Source organism: Phycodurus eques, chromosome 1 (assembly GCF_024500275.1).
Source record: "Phycodurus eques isolate BA_2022a chromosome 1, UOR_Pequ_1.1, whole genome shotgun sequence".
NCBI lineage: Eukaryota > Metazoa > Chordata > Actinopteri > Syngnathiformes > Syngnathidae > Phycodurus > Phycodurus eques.
Window position 1 is genome coordinate 8,424,378 of NC_084525.1, and position 18,339 is coordinate 8,442,716.

Below are 18,339 nucleotides of genomic sequence, written 5' to 3' on the forward strand. Positions count from 1 at the left end.
CTGACCCTCTTTGGTTTGTTGTGGCGTCGGAGCTGCAATGCTAACAGGACCCCCTCTCAAGAGGGAGGCCAGCCCTGACTTGCAGCACCTCAATTTAGCTTTTGTAAAGGCGAGGCTCGGGAAGGAGGAGGCGAGGCATCCTGTCATGGTGCCCGGTGGGTTTAGAACTCGTGCTTGGAGTGTTCCAAAGGCTCCATGATTAATGGTGGGGAACTCGGAGGGGCAGCCAGGGAGAAGCTTTCAGTGGAAAGACTGTGCAACTTGAATGCGCAATTGTGAGAAGTTTTGTCATAGCAGCCTTTGGTCTCAGTGCGGTTACCTTTTAGAATGCAGCAGAGGAATCTTTCCAAGTGAAATAAAGATTGAAGTACAAGTCATTCCAAGTGGGTATTGAATTTATTGAGCGTGGACAGAATGTGAGATTCAGATGAGAACTGTATCAAAGGATTGTTTCATTTTGAAGAAAAATATCCTGCTACTACATTCAATCGTGTTACGAGTTACAGCACATGATGCAAGCAAAAAGGCTTAAAACATGCAACAATACTAAAAACAATCCACAGAAACACAGCAAAACGTTTTTATTTGTATGCTGTATTCAGTGTTCATCAGATTTGCAGTGATTTAACTTTAAACTTGATCGGTTCTTGTACAGTACTTTCATCAAAACGAGTTATGGTTGTGTGCGATGGGATTTAAGATGACAGATGCTAATGAGTGGAAGTAAATGTATCAAGAGTAAGATGGCCACTAATGGTCCTGAGGGCCACTTTGGAATGTGGCGATGATGATCTGGGCCAAGGGAACAGATGGAAGTACAGTGGTGCCTTGAGATAAGAGTGACCCAACTTCCGACTTTTCCGAGATAAGAGCCGTCAATTGGCCGATTTTTAAAATTAATTCATTTGTTTCAAGCGTCGACTCGCAAGCGCAAACTTGAGATACATTTTGTATGCTATGGCGGCAGGTGACTCAACTAACAACAAGCAGCAGTTTGGCAGATGTAACTGGTAAATATTCTTCAAAAATGTGTTTCCAAGCTGTTTATTGCCACTCTCAGCTGAAGGGTTACTGTCAAACTAAACATTAACCTGTTGTGTGTTTAAAACAGCCACACAGCCTGTGCAACCTTAATGCTAAATACAAAAGGAAACACCAAAGGCACACAGGCTAATCAATGTCTCTCTACAGTGGGTACGGAAAGTATTCAGACCCCCTTAAATGTTTCACTCTTTTTTTTATATTGCAGCCGTTTGCTAAAATCATTTAAATTCATTTTTTTCCCACATTAATGTACACGCAGCACCCCATATTGACAGGAAAAAAACGAATTGATGAAATGTTTGCAATTGATTAAAAAAAGATCAACTTAAATATCACACCGCCATAAGTATTCAGACCCTTTGCTCAGTATTTAGTAGAAGCACCATTTTGAGCTAATACAGCCATGAGTCTTTTTTGGGAATGAACCAACGTTTTTCACACCTGGATTTGAGGATCATCTGCCATTCCTCCTTGCAGATCCTCTCCAGTTCTGTCAGGTTGGATGGTGAACGTTGGTGGGCAGCCATTTTAAGGTCTTTCCAGAGATGCTCAGTTAGGTTTAAGTCAGGGCACTGGCTGGGCCATTCAAAAACAGTCACGGAGTTGTTCTGAAGCCACTCCTTCGGTATTTTAGCTGTGGGTTTAGGGTCATCGTCTTTTTTGAAGGTGAACCTTCGGCCCACTCTGAGGTCCTGAGCACTCTGGAGAATGTTTTCGTCCAGGATATCCCTCTACTTGCCCGCATTCAGTTTTCCTTCAATTGCAACCAGTCATCCTATCCCTGCAGCAGAAAAACACACCCAGAGCATGATGCTACCACCACCATGCTTCACTGTTGGGACTGTATTGGACAGGTGATGAGCAGTGCCTGGTTTTCTCCACACATGCCACTGAGAATTAAGGTCAACAATTTATATCTTGGTCTCATCAGACCAGAGAATCTTATTTCTCACTATCTTGGAGTCCTTCAGGTGTTTTTTTTTAGCAAACTCCATGCGGGCTTCCATGTATCTTGCACTGAAGGGAGGCTTCCGTAGGGCCATAAAGCCCCGACTGGTGGATGGCTGCAGTGATGGGTGACTTTGTAGAACTGTCTCCCATCTCCCGACTGAATATCTGGAGCTCAGCCACAGTGATCTTTGGGTTCTTCTTTGCTTCTCTCACCAGGTATCTTCTCCCCCGATTGCTCAGTTTGGCCGGACGGACAACTCTAAGAAGGGTTCTTATCGTCCCAAACGTCTTCCATTCAAGGATTATGGAGGCCACTGTGCTCTTAGGAACATTAAGTGCAGCAGAGTTTTTTTCTTGCAACAATTCTGTCTCTGAGCTCTTCAGGCAGTTCCTTTGACCTCATGATTCTCATTTGCTCTGACATGAACTGTGAGCTGTAGGTCTTATAGACAGGTGTGTGGTTTTCCTAATCAAGTCCAATCAGTATAATCAAACACAGCTGGACTACAATGAAGGTGTAGAACCATTTTACGGATGCACTCGATTTAAATATGAGTGTCACAGCAAAGGGTCTGAATACTTTACGGCTGTGATATTTCAGTTTTTCTTTTTCAATAAATCAGCAGAAATTTCATCAATGACATTTTTTTTCTGTCAATATAGGGTGCTGTGTGTAAATTAATGAGAAAAAAAATAACTTAAATGATTTTAACAAATGGCTGCAATATAACAAAGAGTGAGAGTATATGGGAAGAATGACTATTATTACTGCTGTACTGAAAAGTCGAGAGAGGAGGTGAGTCTCCATCCATCCATCCATCCATTTTCAACACCAATTAACCTGGTTAAGGTCGCGGGGCGCTGGACCCTATCCCAGCTGACTTCGATCGAAAGGCGGACTCCACCCTTAAATTGGTCGCCAGTCAGTCCAGCTCAGTATAGCCATGTGTCTTACACTGCCCCCAGGTGCCAAATGTGCACACACCAGAATGAGCAGCACAATTTCCATTGAAGGACAAAGTGTGACAAAGACTGTTGAATTTGACAATTCTATATCATTTTATCATTACTGTTTGTTTCTGTAAAGTATAACATTATAGAGTGCTATTTTTATCAATAAAATTTTTTATTGGTGGGTGGTAGACTGCAATGGATTAATGCCATGGTAAAAAAAAATGAATAAATGTCTTATATCAAGACACCACTGTATAAAATGTTATGAATAAGGCGATCACTGGTAGAACCAAATGAGGATGGAGGGGAATAATCCGTAAACTGTGAGGATGAGATAATCGGACATGGCGAGGAGACAACTGGGCTACACCCGACTCATCTTGGCTCCTCTGCCTCATCCTGCAGTTCTGGAACCAGATCTTGACCTAGTGATCAGTGAGCTGCAGGCCCGTGGTCATTTCCATTTGACAAGGGCAGAGACGGAATTCCTTCTCCAGCTCCAGCAGCTGGCCACTCGCAAAGGTCGCACTCTGTTTCTTCGGAACACCGGCCCGGAGCCCATTCCTGTCTTGAAAGCACACGGAAGACAAACATGTAACAAGTCTATCACAAACGACCGCCCCAGCCCGTGTTGATTCTCTGAGACAAGTGCAGGGCCCTCATCCCTTCCCCGGTCTTCAGTCACACTTGAGACGCACAGCGAGTCAGCCTGTCGACTGTGTCATGTGCTCAGGGAAGGTTGCCTCCTGAAGCTACAGTCTAGGGGAAACATCTGACGCCACTATGGCTGCCTGACAGGCCACATTAATCACGGCGACACGCACAGGCAGACCTGCCACAGCACCATCTCAGTCACTTAAACGCTACCTTGGGACATCCACTGAAAATAAGCTCCATTAGAGATTCCATTGGACATGTGTGTTGATAGTGATATCGCATACACGGGTTAATCGGTACTTAATAAGGCCTGAGTGACATTAGACTAAGAACTGCATATCTTAAAAACACCCGATCGTATTGAAAGCAATAGCATCTCTTTCTGGCTCTTTGGTATCCAACGCATGCTGATTTGTGACTTGCACACGATGCAAACTCTGCCGCATTCAAGCTCTCTCTATAGAAAAGCGGTCAAACTCATGGCCTGAAAGTCCAGATCCGGCCAGCCACATAATTTTCTGTGGCACAACAAACCAAATGAAGTTTAGTGTTTCTTGCCACGTGGCTTTGTTCTTTTCATTTTGGGAGAAAAAAAACGATTTGCTTGTTTGTTTGTTTGTTTGTTTGTTTACATATATTACAATAGTTTTTTTCACCACATCCCTCCTTTAACAAGAGTTGTATGCTTAAATATTTGCTTGCCACAATTTTACACAACTTCTGATTTCAAACTTGTTGTTAAACCTGGTGGATGTTACTATTTTTTTTATGTTTTAAAAAATACTACTAGAGAGGATGACACAATGATGATTAAGCCTATCAGCTCCTCTAACATTTTGCTGTATTTTTCAGTGTTTAATAAATAAATAATCATACAATACTTCATGTATAAACAAAAATAAGAATATTAATTGCCGCGAATGAACAAAACCTCTTTCTAAGGACCCCTTAGCTGCTCAACAACGTGCCTGACGTAAAATAAACGAAGTTCAGCAAGGTCCGAGCAGTGCATGCTTAAAACACAGCAGTCAGAGTGAATTTACAAACACTGTCTCTTCCGAAGACTCCATCTTTAATACCCACTGGTTGTCCTTCAAAAATAGTAAAAATGTTGTAGAATCATGACATAAGGACATTTCTGTTGTTGTAATACTGAATTCCAGCCTCAAAGACGACAGAACTTATGGATTGTAGTTTTAACAATACAGTGGCTATTAAAAGTCTGCACCCCACTGTTCAAAGGCCAGGTTTTAGCTAGATATAAAAATAAGAGACCAAGATAAATTATTTCAAAAGTTTTGTCCACCATTGGGTCATAATGTGCACAACTTGAATGGGGTAGGGGGGGGGGAGGGAGGGAATAAAACATTTCATGAAAAAATTATGAGGAAACATTAAAAACTGAGATCATGTGGTGGCACAAGTGTGCACGAAGTCTAACCCTTTTCTAACTGGTGTTGAGTTCGTGTGGTGAGAATTAACCAATTACATCCATCCAGCCATCCATTTTCTGTACCGCTTTTCCTCACGAGGGCCGCGGGCGTGCTGGAGCCTATCCCAGCTAACTCTGGGTGAGAGGCAGGGTACACCCTGAACTGGTCGCCAGCCAATCGCAGGGTGCATAGAAACAAACAACCATTCACACTCACATTCACACCTACGGGCAATTTAGAGTCTTCAATCAACCTAAAATGCATGTTTTTAGGATGTGGGAGGAAACCGGAGTACCCGGAGAAAACCCACACAGGCAAGGGGAGAACATGCAAACTCCACACAGGCGGGGGAGGGATTTGAACCAGTGCTAACCAGTCATCCACCGTGCCGCCGCCAATTACATTCAAAGTAATATTAAATAGGAGTCAGCAAACACACATGCCACTATTTAAAGTTACCTCTGATTATTAAACTTCAGACGTTCTAGTCGGGTTTTCTTGACATTTTTGTTCTTTCTAGCAGAAGTCTGAAGGTTTTGTGCAAACTGACTGCTATTTAGAGCTGTTCATAATTTGCTCCACATAGACTAAGAAGAAAAACAGCCCCAAAGCATGATGCTGCCAACAGCATGCTTCACTGTAGCTATGGTGGGGTTTTTTTTTTGTGACGAGCAGTGTTGTTTGTGTGAAACATATGTAACACCTTCACCGCCATTGATTGCTTTAGAAGTCAAATATCCCTGTGAACTGGGAAGGGTGACAGTGAATGAGTTAATTGAAATAGTGGCGAAAAAGTTTATAGAATAGAATAGAATCACCTTTTATTGTCATGAACGTGCATGCATGTACACGAAATTTGTTCTCTGCATTTAACTCATCAAGAGTGAACACATACACATGTTAGTGGAACACACTGGAGCAGGGGGCAGCTGAAGCGCCCGGGGAGCGGGAGATGTTGGCGGATGGCAAATTTTTCCACATTTGGGATATTTCAAGTGTGATTTTTTTTTTTCTCTCTCTCTTTGTGAGCTAAGGTTTCTATCTTGCCACCGTACTTCACGGCCGAGACATATGAAGAAGATAGGCGATTGTTGTCACATGTACTAAACAGCCAGTACTTGCCAGGAATTCCTACAGTACCTTCAGTGTTGCTGTCAACCTCTGTGACCAGTTTTCTTTTCATCTTTTCATCAATTTTGGAGGGATGTCCAGTTCTTGGCAATGCCACTGTTGTGCCATAATTCCTCCACTTAATGAAATTGAAAATTCTTGGAAATCCTTGGAAATTCTTTGTCCCTTTCTCCTGACTTCTATCTTTGAACAATAAGATCCCACTGATACTGTGAAAGCGCTCTGTGGGACCATGGCTTGTGGTGTAAAATGGCACTACAAAAATATTAGGAAAAGCGTTCTAGAACAGCTGAACTTTATTTGTGGTTAATCATAAGCACTTTACATTCTGGCAGTTGTGTCCAGACTCCCATTTAATATGAGTTTCAATGTGATTGGTTACTTCTGTACACAGCCACATCCCCATTTATAAGAGGGTGCCCACCCTTGAGCAACCACAATATCTCAGTTATTCGTTTAAAAAAAATATATATATTTTTTTCATTTAATTGATTTTTACCGTTTATTGGTCAGATGAATATTGTAAAACGTTTGCAATGATTTATCTTGGTCACATTTTAACCAGGCATTTGAACAACGATTTATGGACTCTTTATATCACATTATTTCAGGCATAACGGCCCTCTGAGAGAAACCAGAACTACGATGTGGCACTTGACGAAATTAAGCTTGACACATCCCACAATAGCATCCTATGCCAGCTCTCGAAGCATCCAAAACATCTACATTTAAGAATATAAATCAGAAACATCCAACTTTTTGACTTTTAAAGTTTGGAAGACCTTATTGTCTTCCATGTTTTCATGAATGGTATCACTAAGGATCATTCATGTCATTAGAATGAAACAATATATCTTAACAATGCTTATAATGCTATTTTTCATAAGGATGTACTGTATAATGTTGCCCACAAGACAAAACAATATATATATTTACCAGCTTACTCCAAGACACATATCTGTGGATTCATCCATGGGAATATTGCTCTTAAAAGGCAAGATGACAGAAAAGTGCACTTCCTGGTCTTGAGCTCCATCTCAGCCTGCAGAAAGTCCAGTGAACATTACAACGCTTCGTCCAGGTTCAAACTGAAAGTGACTAATAATGGGTGGTCATGCTCCCCCCTTCAGTGTATACAGGGCTCACTTTTGGCTGGGCTCCAGAAGTGGTGGCCTGCAGCTGATGGGTAGGGGAGGGGGCAGACTGCGGCCCCACACAGTGTGCTTCCCCCCCACACCTCCCACCCCTCCACGGAGCTCCCAGCTCATCTGAGAAATAAATTAAACCCATTACAAAGGGGGAGGAAAATCGATTTCTAAAGTATAGGTAAGATAAAGTTATACAGCAGGCAGGGACAAGTGTTTGGAAAAACAATGTGGAAAAATGGAACAATATTTACCAGGAGGCAGCCCTGGTCACGTGCTTGTGAGCCGTCCAATGGCTGAGCTGTGCGGGACCAAAGTCGTCTGCTGCCAACTTGAAGCTTTTCTGCTACTTTTTTCCAGACAACTTGGTCATCTAAGAGCAGCGGCAGTCTTTGCTCCTCTATTGGGGTATTTTAAAAGAGAAGGGGGGTAAAAAAAAAAAACAACAACAACAACGGTAAATTAGGGAATACAATGAGTTAAAAGCACGTGTCGTGTGAGAGGAAGAGGAGTGACGTCATGGCAAAATGGGAGAGACGAGAGAAGAGACAAACCTTACTTGAGTGTTGTACGGATCGTTTGCTTATAGTGCTCATTTGTAGTTATATTTAATACTTTATTATTAAAAGGAGCTGCACAGCCTCAACGTTACGGTGGTAGGTTTTTTTTTTAATTTTTTTTTTTTTTTTTATTCGACGTGTCGTCAAGGTTTAAACGTCGGGCTATGGCTATTTGCTGAAGAGAGCGTCACCGTATTTACTCCACGAAACAATTATAGCTATTTGCTCAAATGTTCTGGATATTTCGATCCGTTTAAATACATTATTAACATAACTGTTTCAGTTGAAGTAGCCCCTCCCTCAGTTGACTATTATTTAAAATTAAAACAACTGTGATTTTTATATGATGTATAATTTTATGTATAAGTCTTGAGACCATTTTAGGTTGTTTTTAATGTTTGTTTGTTTTTTTTTTTTTTAAATTAAAAAATCACGTATGTTTCAAACTGTCATGTTTTATTTTAACGGGCTTCCCTGGGAGTGGCCAAACAAAGGCTTGACTGTCTTGTGCACAGACAAAGGAGAGAATCACCTCTTAGCTTCTGTTTGCATTAATCAATGTACAGTAAAAGTCCCTGCATGGCTCATGTGAAAAAGTCTGATCACCTGATTGTATTTGTCAGTCATTTTAGTGTAATCACATAAAACTAAATTATTGGTGTTCTGTATCTTGCAAAACCACTGTGAAGTAAATAAATACGTTTGGAGGGGCGGGGGCTTGGGGGTTTACCCCGCAAAAAAAAAAAAAAAGTGCTAACGTGGTGGTTATTGTCTCTCCCGTTTTTGTTACTTTGGGTGTTTCACCATAATGAGGTGGAGTGAGCCATCTTTCCACGTCTCTCGCCAATGATGGATCACGCACTCGTGGTTGCATATTGCAGAAAAGTCTTCTTCCTCAATTCCTCCCTCTTCATCTTCACCTCAGTTTCAAACGAGCCTGCTGACTTCACTGACCACTTTTGATTTTGAGAAAGGTGAAATTGGAGGGAGGTTGCGTGGAAATATATATATTTTTAAATCTTGTATCGTAAAATAATTAAATATTTATACCGTACAAATAATTGATTTTCAATCATTAACGAATGAATATTTTATTGTTATGAAAAATGTATTTGACACTTAAACTTCCACTCTTTCAATATATTCAAAACAATTACTTTTTTAGAGCTGATTTAAATATATGATATATGTGCACTATGTGGGATCATTTAAAATAGAAAACTTTAAAAAAAAATGGAATTTATCAATTAAATTTGGAATGGAAAAAAAAATCTGTTTCAACAACTAGTCCCCAATAAAAATTAATAAACTGTCCTCTTGTCGTTATTATCGTGGTTGCTGCTACACGTTTTCAGTATCAGCGATGGGAAAGGAGGGATTGCGGCGGTCCGGGAGAAAAAGTAATTCCATTGGTCGTGTTTCCCTTGGACATCGCACGCACCCTTGAACATACACTCTGCATTGAACATATGTGAGATATACAAGCCCAGCAAGACCATAATTTCATTCCTGCGCCTTCACCGCGATTCTCCGTGAACTCAGTTTGAACCGCCGCCGCAATAAATCATTTTTCTGCCTCGCGCACGCACACACGCACACGTTTAAAACCGCGCTGGCCGCTGTGGGTGTCGCCCCGTTTACAACTTCTCTTAACTCCCCTCCCCTCCCCCTTCTCTCGCTGTTGCTGACAATACTCGATAAATGTTAACTAAAGGATTATTCTTCCAAATAATAACTTTTTAGAAAACGGTGCTTGGAACTTGTTTGCATCTGAAATCTTGAAAAATCGTCGCTTTTGCTGGTTCTCTGTAAAAATCACCCCTCGTGTTATTTTGTGGAGATGCTGACCGGGTTCGCGTGTGCGCACGCGCAGCTGGGGACCAGACGGGACTAGGCAGATAAGATGAGACCGAGGGAGGAGGCGTTAATGGGCACAGAGGATGCTGCCGGTGAAAACCCTGCATACAAATTGTGCTGTTCTGGAACACACAGAAGATTTACGGCTCCGGTGCCCTCTATTGCTGTAAAAAAAAATGCAGGGCCAAATGAAAGGACTGGAGTTTGCACAACACACTTCATAAGTGAGCCCAAAACCCGCAATACACACACACACACACACAGAGCAACAACATTCACTGCCGAATCCACAAACGAGTCAAGCATGCGCACAAACGCGGGGTTTTAATTCTCGGCTGCCGTGGCGCGCATGCACACATTGGCCGCAGTAGAATGTGCAGAGCGACATAAATCACACAGCTGTGAACACGTGAAAAGGCAATCCGAATTTGGGTCTGGCAAACTATGTTATTATGCTGTTTGACTCTAAATATACATGAAATGAAAATACTACATGTTGTGCCGTGGGGTGGGGGGGCATGCAAGCGTATGTGCATGCTGTGATCTTAAAATAACAATAACAATACTGTATATCGTTGACTGCATCATGGAGCTGTTCCTAATGGTTTGGACACCCAGCTTTACATGAGGCCAAAGATACATCTATCCTGTGATGCAGAATTCAAGACCATCGTAAACTATAACCACAAAACAATAATGACCGTATTAAATCAATTCCTCTAAAAGTGTCAATCAAAACTGAGCATTATTATCTTTGTCCAAGAAAGATTTTTTTCATACAGCTCTTGACTTGGTTCTGCTTTGGACGTACGCTATGTTCCGTCTCTAGGGTTTACAAACAAAAAAGTAATATGAAATGAGACCAAAGAAAATGTAATGTTTAACATTAACATTCAGCTCAAATAAAGAGAATAAATCAAATCATATTATGACCTCTTCCACAAGATAATAATATCCAATTGAAGAACTGTAAAAATATATATATTGTTCTGTTTTTAAATGTCACTGTCCGAGAAGCATTCATTCATTCAATGTATATTATTGTGGTCGTAGTTTGCATTGGTGTACAATGTCATCACATTAAAATTGTATTCATTATTTCATTATAATTTTTTACACGTGTGGAGTTCCCAGTGCATTGAACTACAACCACCACCAAAAATACAATTCTAAATGAACACCTAAATGACAATGTTTATTTAAAAAAAAATGAATACTTAGGAAATGCACTGTTTGACACATCTATATAAATGTAATAGTATTACTTTTATTATTGTTATTATGAGAGTCGTTAAACTGAGCATCCTTAATGATGCCAATAGAAATGTATTTCATGCACGCGCCACAATGACACGTCATTAAAGTTGACGAAGGTCATCTTTTCCTGTGCGATGTGGCGTTCAAGTGCTTCGGGATATCTGATTGTCACGGCAAGTTGCATGCAAATCAACTAGCTGCCGGCGTTCTCAAATGTGTGTTTTATGTAAATGAATGGAGCACAAAATGGACGCGGTGCATCTGCTGCCTGCGAGAGGAGATTTACGCGTTTATGACACACCCAGCGGTTGTGGTCAATGCACAGAGAAGTCGGCAGCGTGACCCTTGTTTCAACTCGCAGCCTTTATGCAGCTGCCACGACGGCACACAATAACAATGAGACACCTTTCGTCACCAAGCAAAGTGGCCGCACAAAGCACTCACCTGAGAGCACAACGTTTGTTTTGTGTGCAAATAAAAACGCCAGCTATTCAACTATATATAGATTTATATATATATATATATATATATATATATATATATATATATATATATATATATATATATCCTCGCTCTCATTCAAACATTTCGATAACAGTTCGTGTAATTTATTTATGTATTTATTTATTTATTTATGTCTGCATCTTCCATAAATCAGAGCACGTATGCCAGGGTGCAATTGGAGCTGAAACTCCCGAGCGGTTCAGCAGTCAGAGGAAGACACGCGCATTTAAAAAAAAAAAAAAAAAAAAAAAAAAAGCCTCTGGAGCTGAGTAAGTGTTTAGGAATTTAAAACAGTGAAGTTGAGACGAGCTGCACACGTTCGCAGTGACTGCCTGCTGCCTCAACTGAAGCGCAGCTCTGCTTTATTTACTCCCCCCCCCCCCCCCACCCCCAAAAAAGGACATTTTAACGTCAAGGATTTAAAGGACGCGGAGATTAGTTCTCGAAATTGCATTAGAGTTGATCTTCTCACGTGCAGGTAAGACGAGAAACAAGAAAGTCTTTTCGAGGTAGGCATGCATAAAATAAAAATTACGAAACTTTTCCGGAGTGGTGTGAAAAAAAACCCCAAAAAAACATTTGAACACACCTTTAAATGCTCATTAATACATAAAATGGAAAGAAAATGGAGCTCAAACTATGCTTTCCAAAATTGGTGTTATTTTTTTTTTTGGGGGGGGGGGGGTAACATTGGCGAGGATAATATTTCACCAGTTGTGCTTATACGTTTATAGCACAAGGGTCTGCAACCCACGGCTCCAGAGCCGCATGTGGCGCTTTTCATTCTTCTGCTGTGGCTCTCTGTGACTTTGGGAAATAAATGAGTATTTCATTGAATTGAAATGAGCTCTTTCGTTTTTCTAGTGTAATTCTAAATGGTGTCACGCTTATAACTTTAAGAGCAAAGTTTGTGTTTGTTTGCTTGTTTTTAGTCGCTCAAAATATGCGTCGCACAAATATGTGCGACACCTGGCGCCAAGATTTATTGAGCTTTTCGAATACTGGTGGATAAATAAATAACAAATATCAAAGTTTCTGAAGGAAACAGAACGTTTAATACGACATACTTGAACTGTAACGTCGCTGACGCCTCACAAACGACATCTTACTAGTTTGTGTGAAAATGAAGGTGAAGTCGACAGCACTGATGTGCGGACGCTGAATGCTAAGGTTCAGGAGCAAAAAAAAAAAATCACAATAACCTCGATAAAGGGGTATTATTATTATTGGCTATTATTTGGCAAATACATATATATATATTTGACATTGTTAAATAAAATAGTCCTTTTTCAATCAAGTTGACAACTGACTGCACACTCCAAAAGCGAAAAAATGATGGTGGCGCAAAGAAGCAGACGGCATTTTTGGTTCGCATTAGCTGCAGGTGGATCATTTAAATTAATTTCATGTATACGAGGAGGACTCAAATAGACATTAAGTACTTTAATTGAAAGTAAGCTTCGACTAAGCAGCTATTTTTAAAGTTCAAAATGGTTTTGTTACATGCGGAAATAAAATGTTGCCTTTTCCATTGCATTTCATTGCCTTCAGAAATGCAACACGCAATAGTTTTTTCTAGAGTTACCAAAAAAATAAATACAACAATATATGCAGCGTATCCTCACTATAGATGTCAAAAGGGTTTTGTGGCCCCTGATTTATTTATTTATTTAGTTTTGGGGGGGGGGAGACTGTCCAAATGGCTCTTTCAAAGGTTGCCGACCCCTGCCCGAGCAGTTAGCAATTTGTGAAATATCAGCAGTTTGGGGGGGTGGGGGGGGGTGGGGTGGGGGGGGGGGGTGGGAGATATGACTGAATGGGAAACCATCTCATTATTTTTTTCCTGTTTTGTTTAATTTGAGTCACTGTTTTTTTTTGTTCGTTTGTGTTCATGTGTTTTGCCTGATCACTCATTTCATTTCTTCAAATAATGATACACACCTTGTAAATTCTGCCAGGGTATCTCAACTCTGCTCTGACAAATAAATCAATAAAATGTTTATTGCTTACACTTTTATGATGTTTGCCATCCTAATGATGTTCATATAGCTTTATACCGCTAAGGGCCATTTTATCATCTTAAACTTCGGTTTATGTTTGGAAAACACCACACACATCTTACATTACAAGGACTTCAGGAAGTTGCTGTCCAAACAGTAAACTAAACTGGATGGCCTCACACATGAGCCTACGTTACGTATATGTACCATTTGTTTTGTTTGTTTGTTTGTTTTTTTACTGAGAATTTTATGACACAGCTAGTGGAACATTACTGCAATGCGTTTTAAAAATACTTTCCATCAACGTTCCTAGAGCACAGAATAAAATAAAATAAAAAAGCAATTTACAGTGCATAGTTTTTGTGAAATTTTCACTCAAATATGAGGAATCCTGCAGGTAATATGCACTTGCAGGGAAGGTCACCTCGTCGGGGTCCAGAAAAGGAGCAACACATTCAGTCGTGACCCGCCTGCAGGCCTCTCCACAGGCGCAGAAAGAGCCCACACAAAAAAGACAAAAACAAAAAGCCGAGGCCAAGGGGACCAGAACCCGAGTGGGTCGCGGGGTGGGAGGGGATCGACCATCCAGCTTGAAATGAGCCTAATGGGACAGAAAATGTGTCCTCGGTGTGAACTCGGCCTTCTCCCATGCACATCGCCCCCTCCACCAACGCCCCCAAACCTCAATCAAGTACCTTTTCAGCGTGGCGACATGGAGGGGACACATGGGCGAGAAAAAGGGGAGTGGAGGGATGCTGCATGCTGACTGTGGCCAGCACATCCATTTCTCCAACGTGTCCGCCGACATAAAGGCTCCTCCGGTCATTTTTCAGCCGCGTCTCATCGCTATTCTGCAGGGAGAAACAACCTCCATATGCACTCGTTAACGATTTTGCTCCACTATGAGTGAGTCCACTTCAACCCCCTCCCCCCAGTCAAGCCACATTTTAAAAATATTATATTCTGTAAATGATGTAGGATCAAACTGTCTACCAACAGATATGTTTTTGCACAACACAAAGCGTGTAAGCAGTGAGAGGTGGATGGTGGAGAGTCCCTCTTCCTTTTGCGCACCCACCATGCCCCCCCCCCCCCTAAGAGGAAAGGCATTTATACCACCCTATTCATGTCACACATTTATTAATTTATCAAATTATTGTGCATTTTGAAGCTTGAAAGATGTTTGGATCCTTTCATCCCAAAAGGTATATACATGCAAAAATATAGTCAGTTCTTCTGCGCATATATATATATATATATATATATATATATTTATTTTTTTTTTTTTTTTTTTAAATAGACAATGTTTTGCTGTTCTAGAAAACAAATGGCGAAAAAAATAAGGTCGGAAAAATCACATCCTCTGCATGCTGCATCCCATATACTGATCACGTGGTCCTGCTATTCTCCATGAACCAACAGCACATGATGCATATTGGCAAATCATGATTTTATTCACTTTATTTTGTACATGAGGAAACGTGGAGGTCTGCTGAATATTTAAAAAAGCCGGGCAACTATTTATCCGTTGAACAAAAGCGATAAGACTGTTTTCCAAAACAATGTCGAACCTCTAAACACATTGCAAATGTCCTCTAAATTGATTCGCATGCAGCTTTGTGTTCAAGTCACGCACGCGCACACGCGAGCATTGAAATGCTACAGGATTCATAGAGACAGTTTAAAAACACAGTGATTCTCGCTTGCTCCAGTTCCAAATATTCACACACACACACACACACACACGCACACACTCCCGCACTTCCGGCAAACACGAGTGAACCATAATCCGCCCACGATGAACCGACGACCAAACGTGTAGAAAACTAGAAGACACTCACTGTTTTATTGACCAATAGGATTAGCACAAGTACACTAAACTCCGTTTATTGCATTTCACAATAATCCATTTTTCAAAACGGCCTAACACAACACCAACACCACGAAACCAAACTGTAAATTTAAAAAAAAATAATTTTTTTTTTTTTAATCATGTTTCTGAAATACACGAGGTAATTGTCACATTTGTATCCTAAACATACAAGTTCAAGATCAATGGTGTGTTTCAGCTTCTTTTCTTTTTTTTTTATCTTCCCCTAATACCAAAAATAATTATCATTATATTGACTTCCTTCCAGTGTTGTTTGAAATAAATAGATTGTGCATTTCACCTGGGCAGCAGGGCAAAAGAGTGGCCCACAATAATATTTGGATTAAATGTATAATTGTCTGTATTTCTCCTTCATTCAAAACATAATAAAAACACAATTTAAAATACGTTTCAAATAAATTAAACCCTGTTTCACGTATAAAAGAATGCAACGGTATTCGCAGTAATCCATGCCATATAACATGCATTTTATATAACGTTGGACTTGGAGGAAACCGCACACGATGGCTACGAGAAAAAAAAACAAAATATATAATCATTCTATAAATAATCAGTTCTGTTCTGTTTAGTTTTTTGTTTGTTTGTTTGTTTGTTTGTTTGTTTGTTTTCTCCGTCTGCGTCGTCCATGTGTGGTTTTATAACCTGGTAATATCGTCGCCATGCTGCGCTCCGCTCAGTTCATCGGAGGCCCCTGTGTTCGTGGCCGAGGAAGGGGCCACCGCGCCGGCTGCAGAAGTCGCGTTGGAGCCGGAGGACGACGACGACGACGACGACGAGCGCACTTTGGTGTTGGGGAGCCGGTGGTCCTTTTTCCATTTCATCCTGCGGTTCTGAAACCAGATTTTGATCTGGCGTTCGGACAGGACCAGCGTGTGGGCGATCTCGATGCGCCTCCTCCGAGTCAAATAGCGGTTATAGTGGAACTCCTTCTCCAGTTCCAAGACTTGCTGGCGGGTGTATGCTGTCCGAGACCGCTTGGGCTCCGTGCCGTTGTAGCCCGAGTTCACTGGGCGAGGGTGGAGGAGGAGAAGAAGAAGAAGAAGAAGACGACATAAAGGAGGGGTAAACATGGATGTGACTTGAAAGATTTATGGCCACCTTTGGGATATTTAAAAGGCAACTTTGGAAGTTGGCGTCTTAAATGCGAGGGCACTCGCACCCAACTCAGGTAAATTATTAATGCCAGATTACAAAACGGGATTTTTTTTCTCCATCCCTTCTTATTCATATGTCCCGGCGCTCTCTCTCTCCCTTTTCCACGGCGCAATACATAACAGCAGAAGCCACATAGTGATACGGCTGCCCTGAGTATACCTCGGCTATAAAATTTATGGTGGGTGTAATTACCAATGCCGAGTCGTAAATCCGCCTCAATTGTGCCATTTCAAAAGGCTTCCCTGCTATCGGAGCAGGGGCTGGCAACGAGCTGGGAGTCGGGGGCTGATAAAGGGGGGAGAGGGCGGACATAAACACGCAGGTTTTGCCTACCAGTACTGACGTGAATCTTCTTCATCCACGGGTACACCACGGGCTGCTTGGACGAGGCGGCGCTGTTCGGATGCTCCGGGATGGCTTGGTTGCAGGCGGAGGCTGCGGTCGGCGGGGTGGCGGGGGACATGGACAACTGGGGGGTCTCGCACGACGCGGGCTGGCCCTTGCCCGTGAGCAGGTGCGCGGAGTGGGCTATTCCCGCATGACCCCGCGGCGTGTCGGGCTCGGGGATGCTTGCACAGTTGTACTGGCGCTCTTGGTAGCTGGCCCGCGGTGCAGGGTACAAGTCCTGGTGATGCTGCTGCTGTTGCTGCTGCTGCTGCTGCTGCTGCTGTTGCTGCTGCTGCTGCTGCTGGTAGCCCGGGTCCCGGGCGCGGCCGTAATATTCGGGACTGTGCTCGGGGATGTAGTTGTTCTGTGAATATTCCTCGCATGGAGGAAATTTCGGATCAATGTAGTTAGACTCCATCAAATACGAGCTCATGATCATTAATTTCTGGAGTGGAAAATAATTTTTCTAGCTTTGTCGTTTTTCTGCTCCATAAAGCCCTCCTACTTGCGAGCAGCCCTGTAAAGTTACTTTTACCACGTGACCCCGCCGGCCAATCGCAGCGGACCGCGCGGTACCCGGATGAGGAACCAGAGGTGTTTAGCATACCTCCAGTCGACATGGTGGACTCCAAGCTCCCTCTCTCTCTCTCCCTTCCCCTTCTTGCTCTCCACCGCTCTCTCTCTCCGCTTGTCTTACCCAAGGCATTGATCTTGGAGACAAAAGTAGTAGCTGAGTTGCTGACCAAGGAGAAAATATAAACACAACATTCTCTGTTATCCAAGGGGACAATATAGCCGTTGCACCAAGGATGGCAACAACAACAATATAGCGAACCAAGTGCTAGCCGCCGTACGATAATAAATGAACCCAGCCGCACTTTCATCATGAAACCGGTTACAAAACATTGGCATGAGAGCACCAGCTGATGTGGTTTGTGTCTAGTCCACAGACAGGCAGACTGGGAAAAATTTTCCGTTGGAGGACCGCATTTGATGTTGAAAATGATGGTCCAGCTCATTTGAAGATAAGCTAAAACAAAAAAATAGTTACAACGTATATATAGAATAACTACTTATGGTAATTGCCCCCATTTAATTTCTTAATTAACCAATTATTTAATCATGCACCCATCCATTTTCTGCACTGCTCATCCTTTTTAGGGTAGAGGGGAACTGGGGCCTATCCGAATGACTCCGGGCCAAATGCAGACCACATCCTGGACTGGTCACCATAGTCACATGCAGAGCACATAAAGTAAAGACCTGGGGCCACCAACCTGGTGCCCTCCATGGACCACATGCGCAGCTCACTGGCCTGTATTAAAAGAAAAACTCACCAGATAGCTGTAGCCATTTTTTTTGTGCGTGTTCTACAAAAAATAGCAGCCCTTACTAGGGAGCTACATGTAACAT

General features: G+C 42.0%; 2 protein-coding genes across 2 annotated transcripts in view; both read right to left on the reverse strand.

The window, feature by feature from the left end:
- The window catches only part of LOC133407965 (uncharacterized), a 63,301-nt gene that overhangs the window by 21,587 nt on the left and 23,375 nt on the right, over positions 1 to 18,339 (reverse strand). The gene's annotated exons all lie outside the window — the stretch shown is intronic.
- hoxc4a (homeobox C4a) lies at positions 15,509 to 18,107 on the reverse strand. The gene is made up of 2 exons (XM_061675536.1): positions 16,873 to 18,107; positions 15,509 to 16,390 (listed from the first exon to the last, which is right to left on the reverse strand). Exons 1-2 carry the CDS (start codon positions 17,363 to 17,365, stop codon positions 16,020 to 16,022), a joined length of 864 nt encoding a protein of 287 aa, XP_061531520.1. The 5' UTR covers positions 17,366 to 18,107; the 3' UTR covers positions 15,509 to 16,019.

Bases quoted from the DNA above. Each gene is read 5' to 3' on its own strand.
- hoxc4a (XM_061675536.1), bottom strand. From the start codon at position 17,365: ATGATCATGAGCTCGTATTTGATGGAGTCTAACTACATTGATCCGAAA. The intron at 16,391-16,872 runs GTAGGCAAAACC...ACCCTCGCCCAG, and splicing joins GAAGATTCACGTCAGTACTG to TGAACTCGGGCTACAACGGC.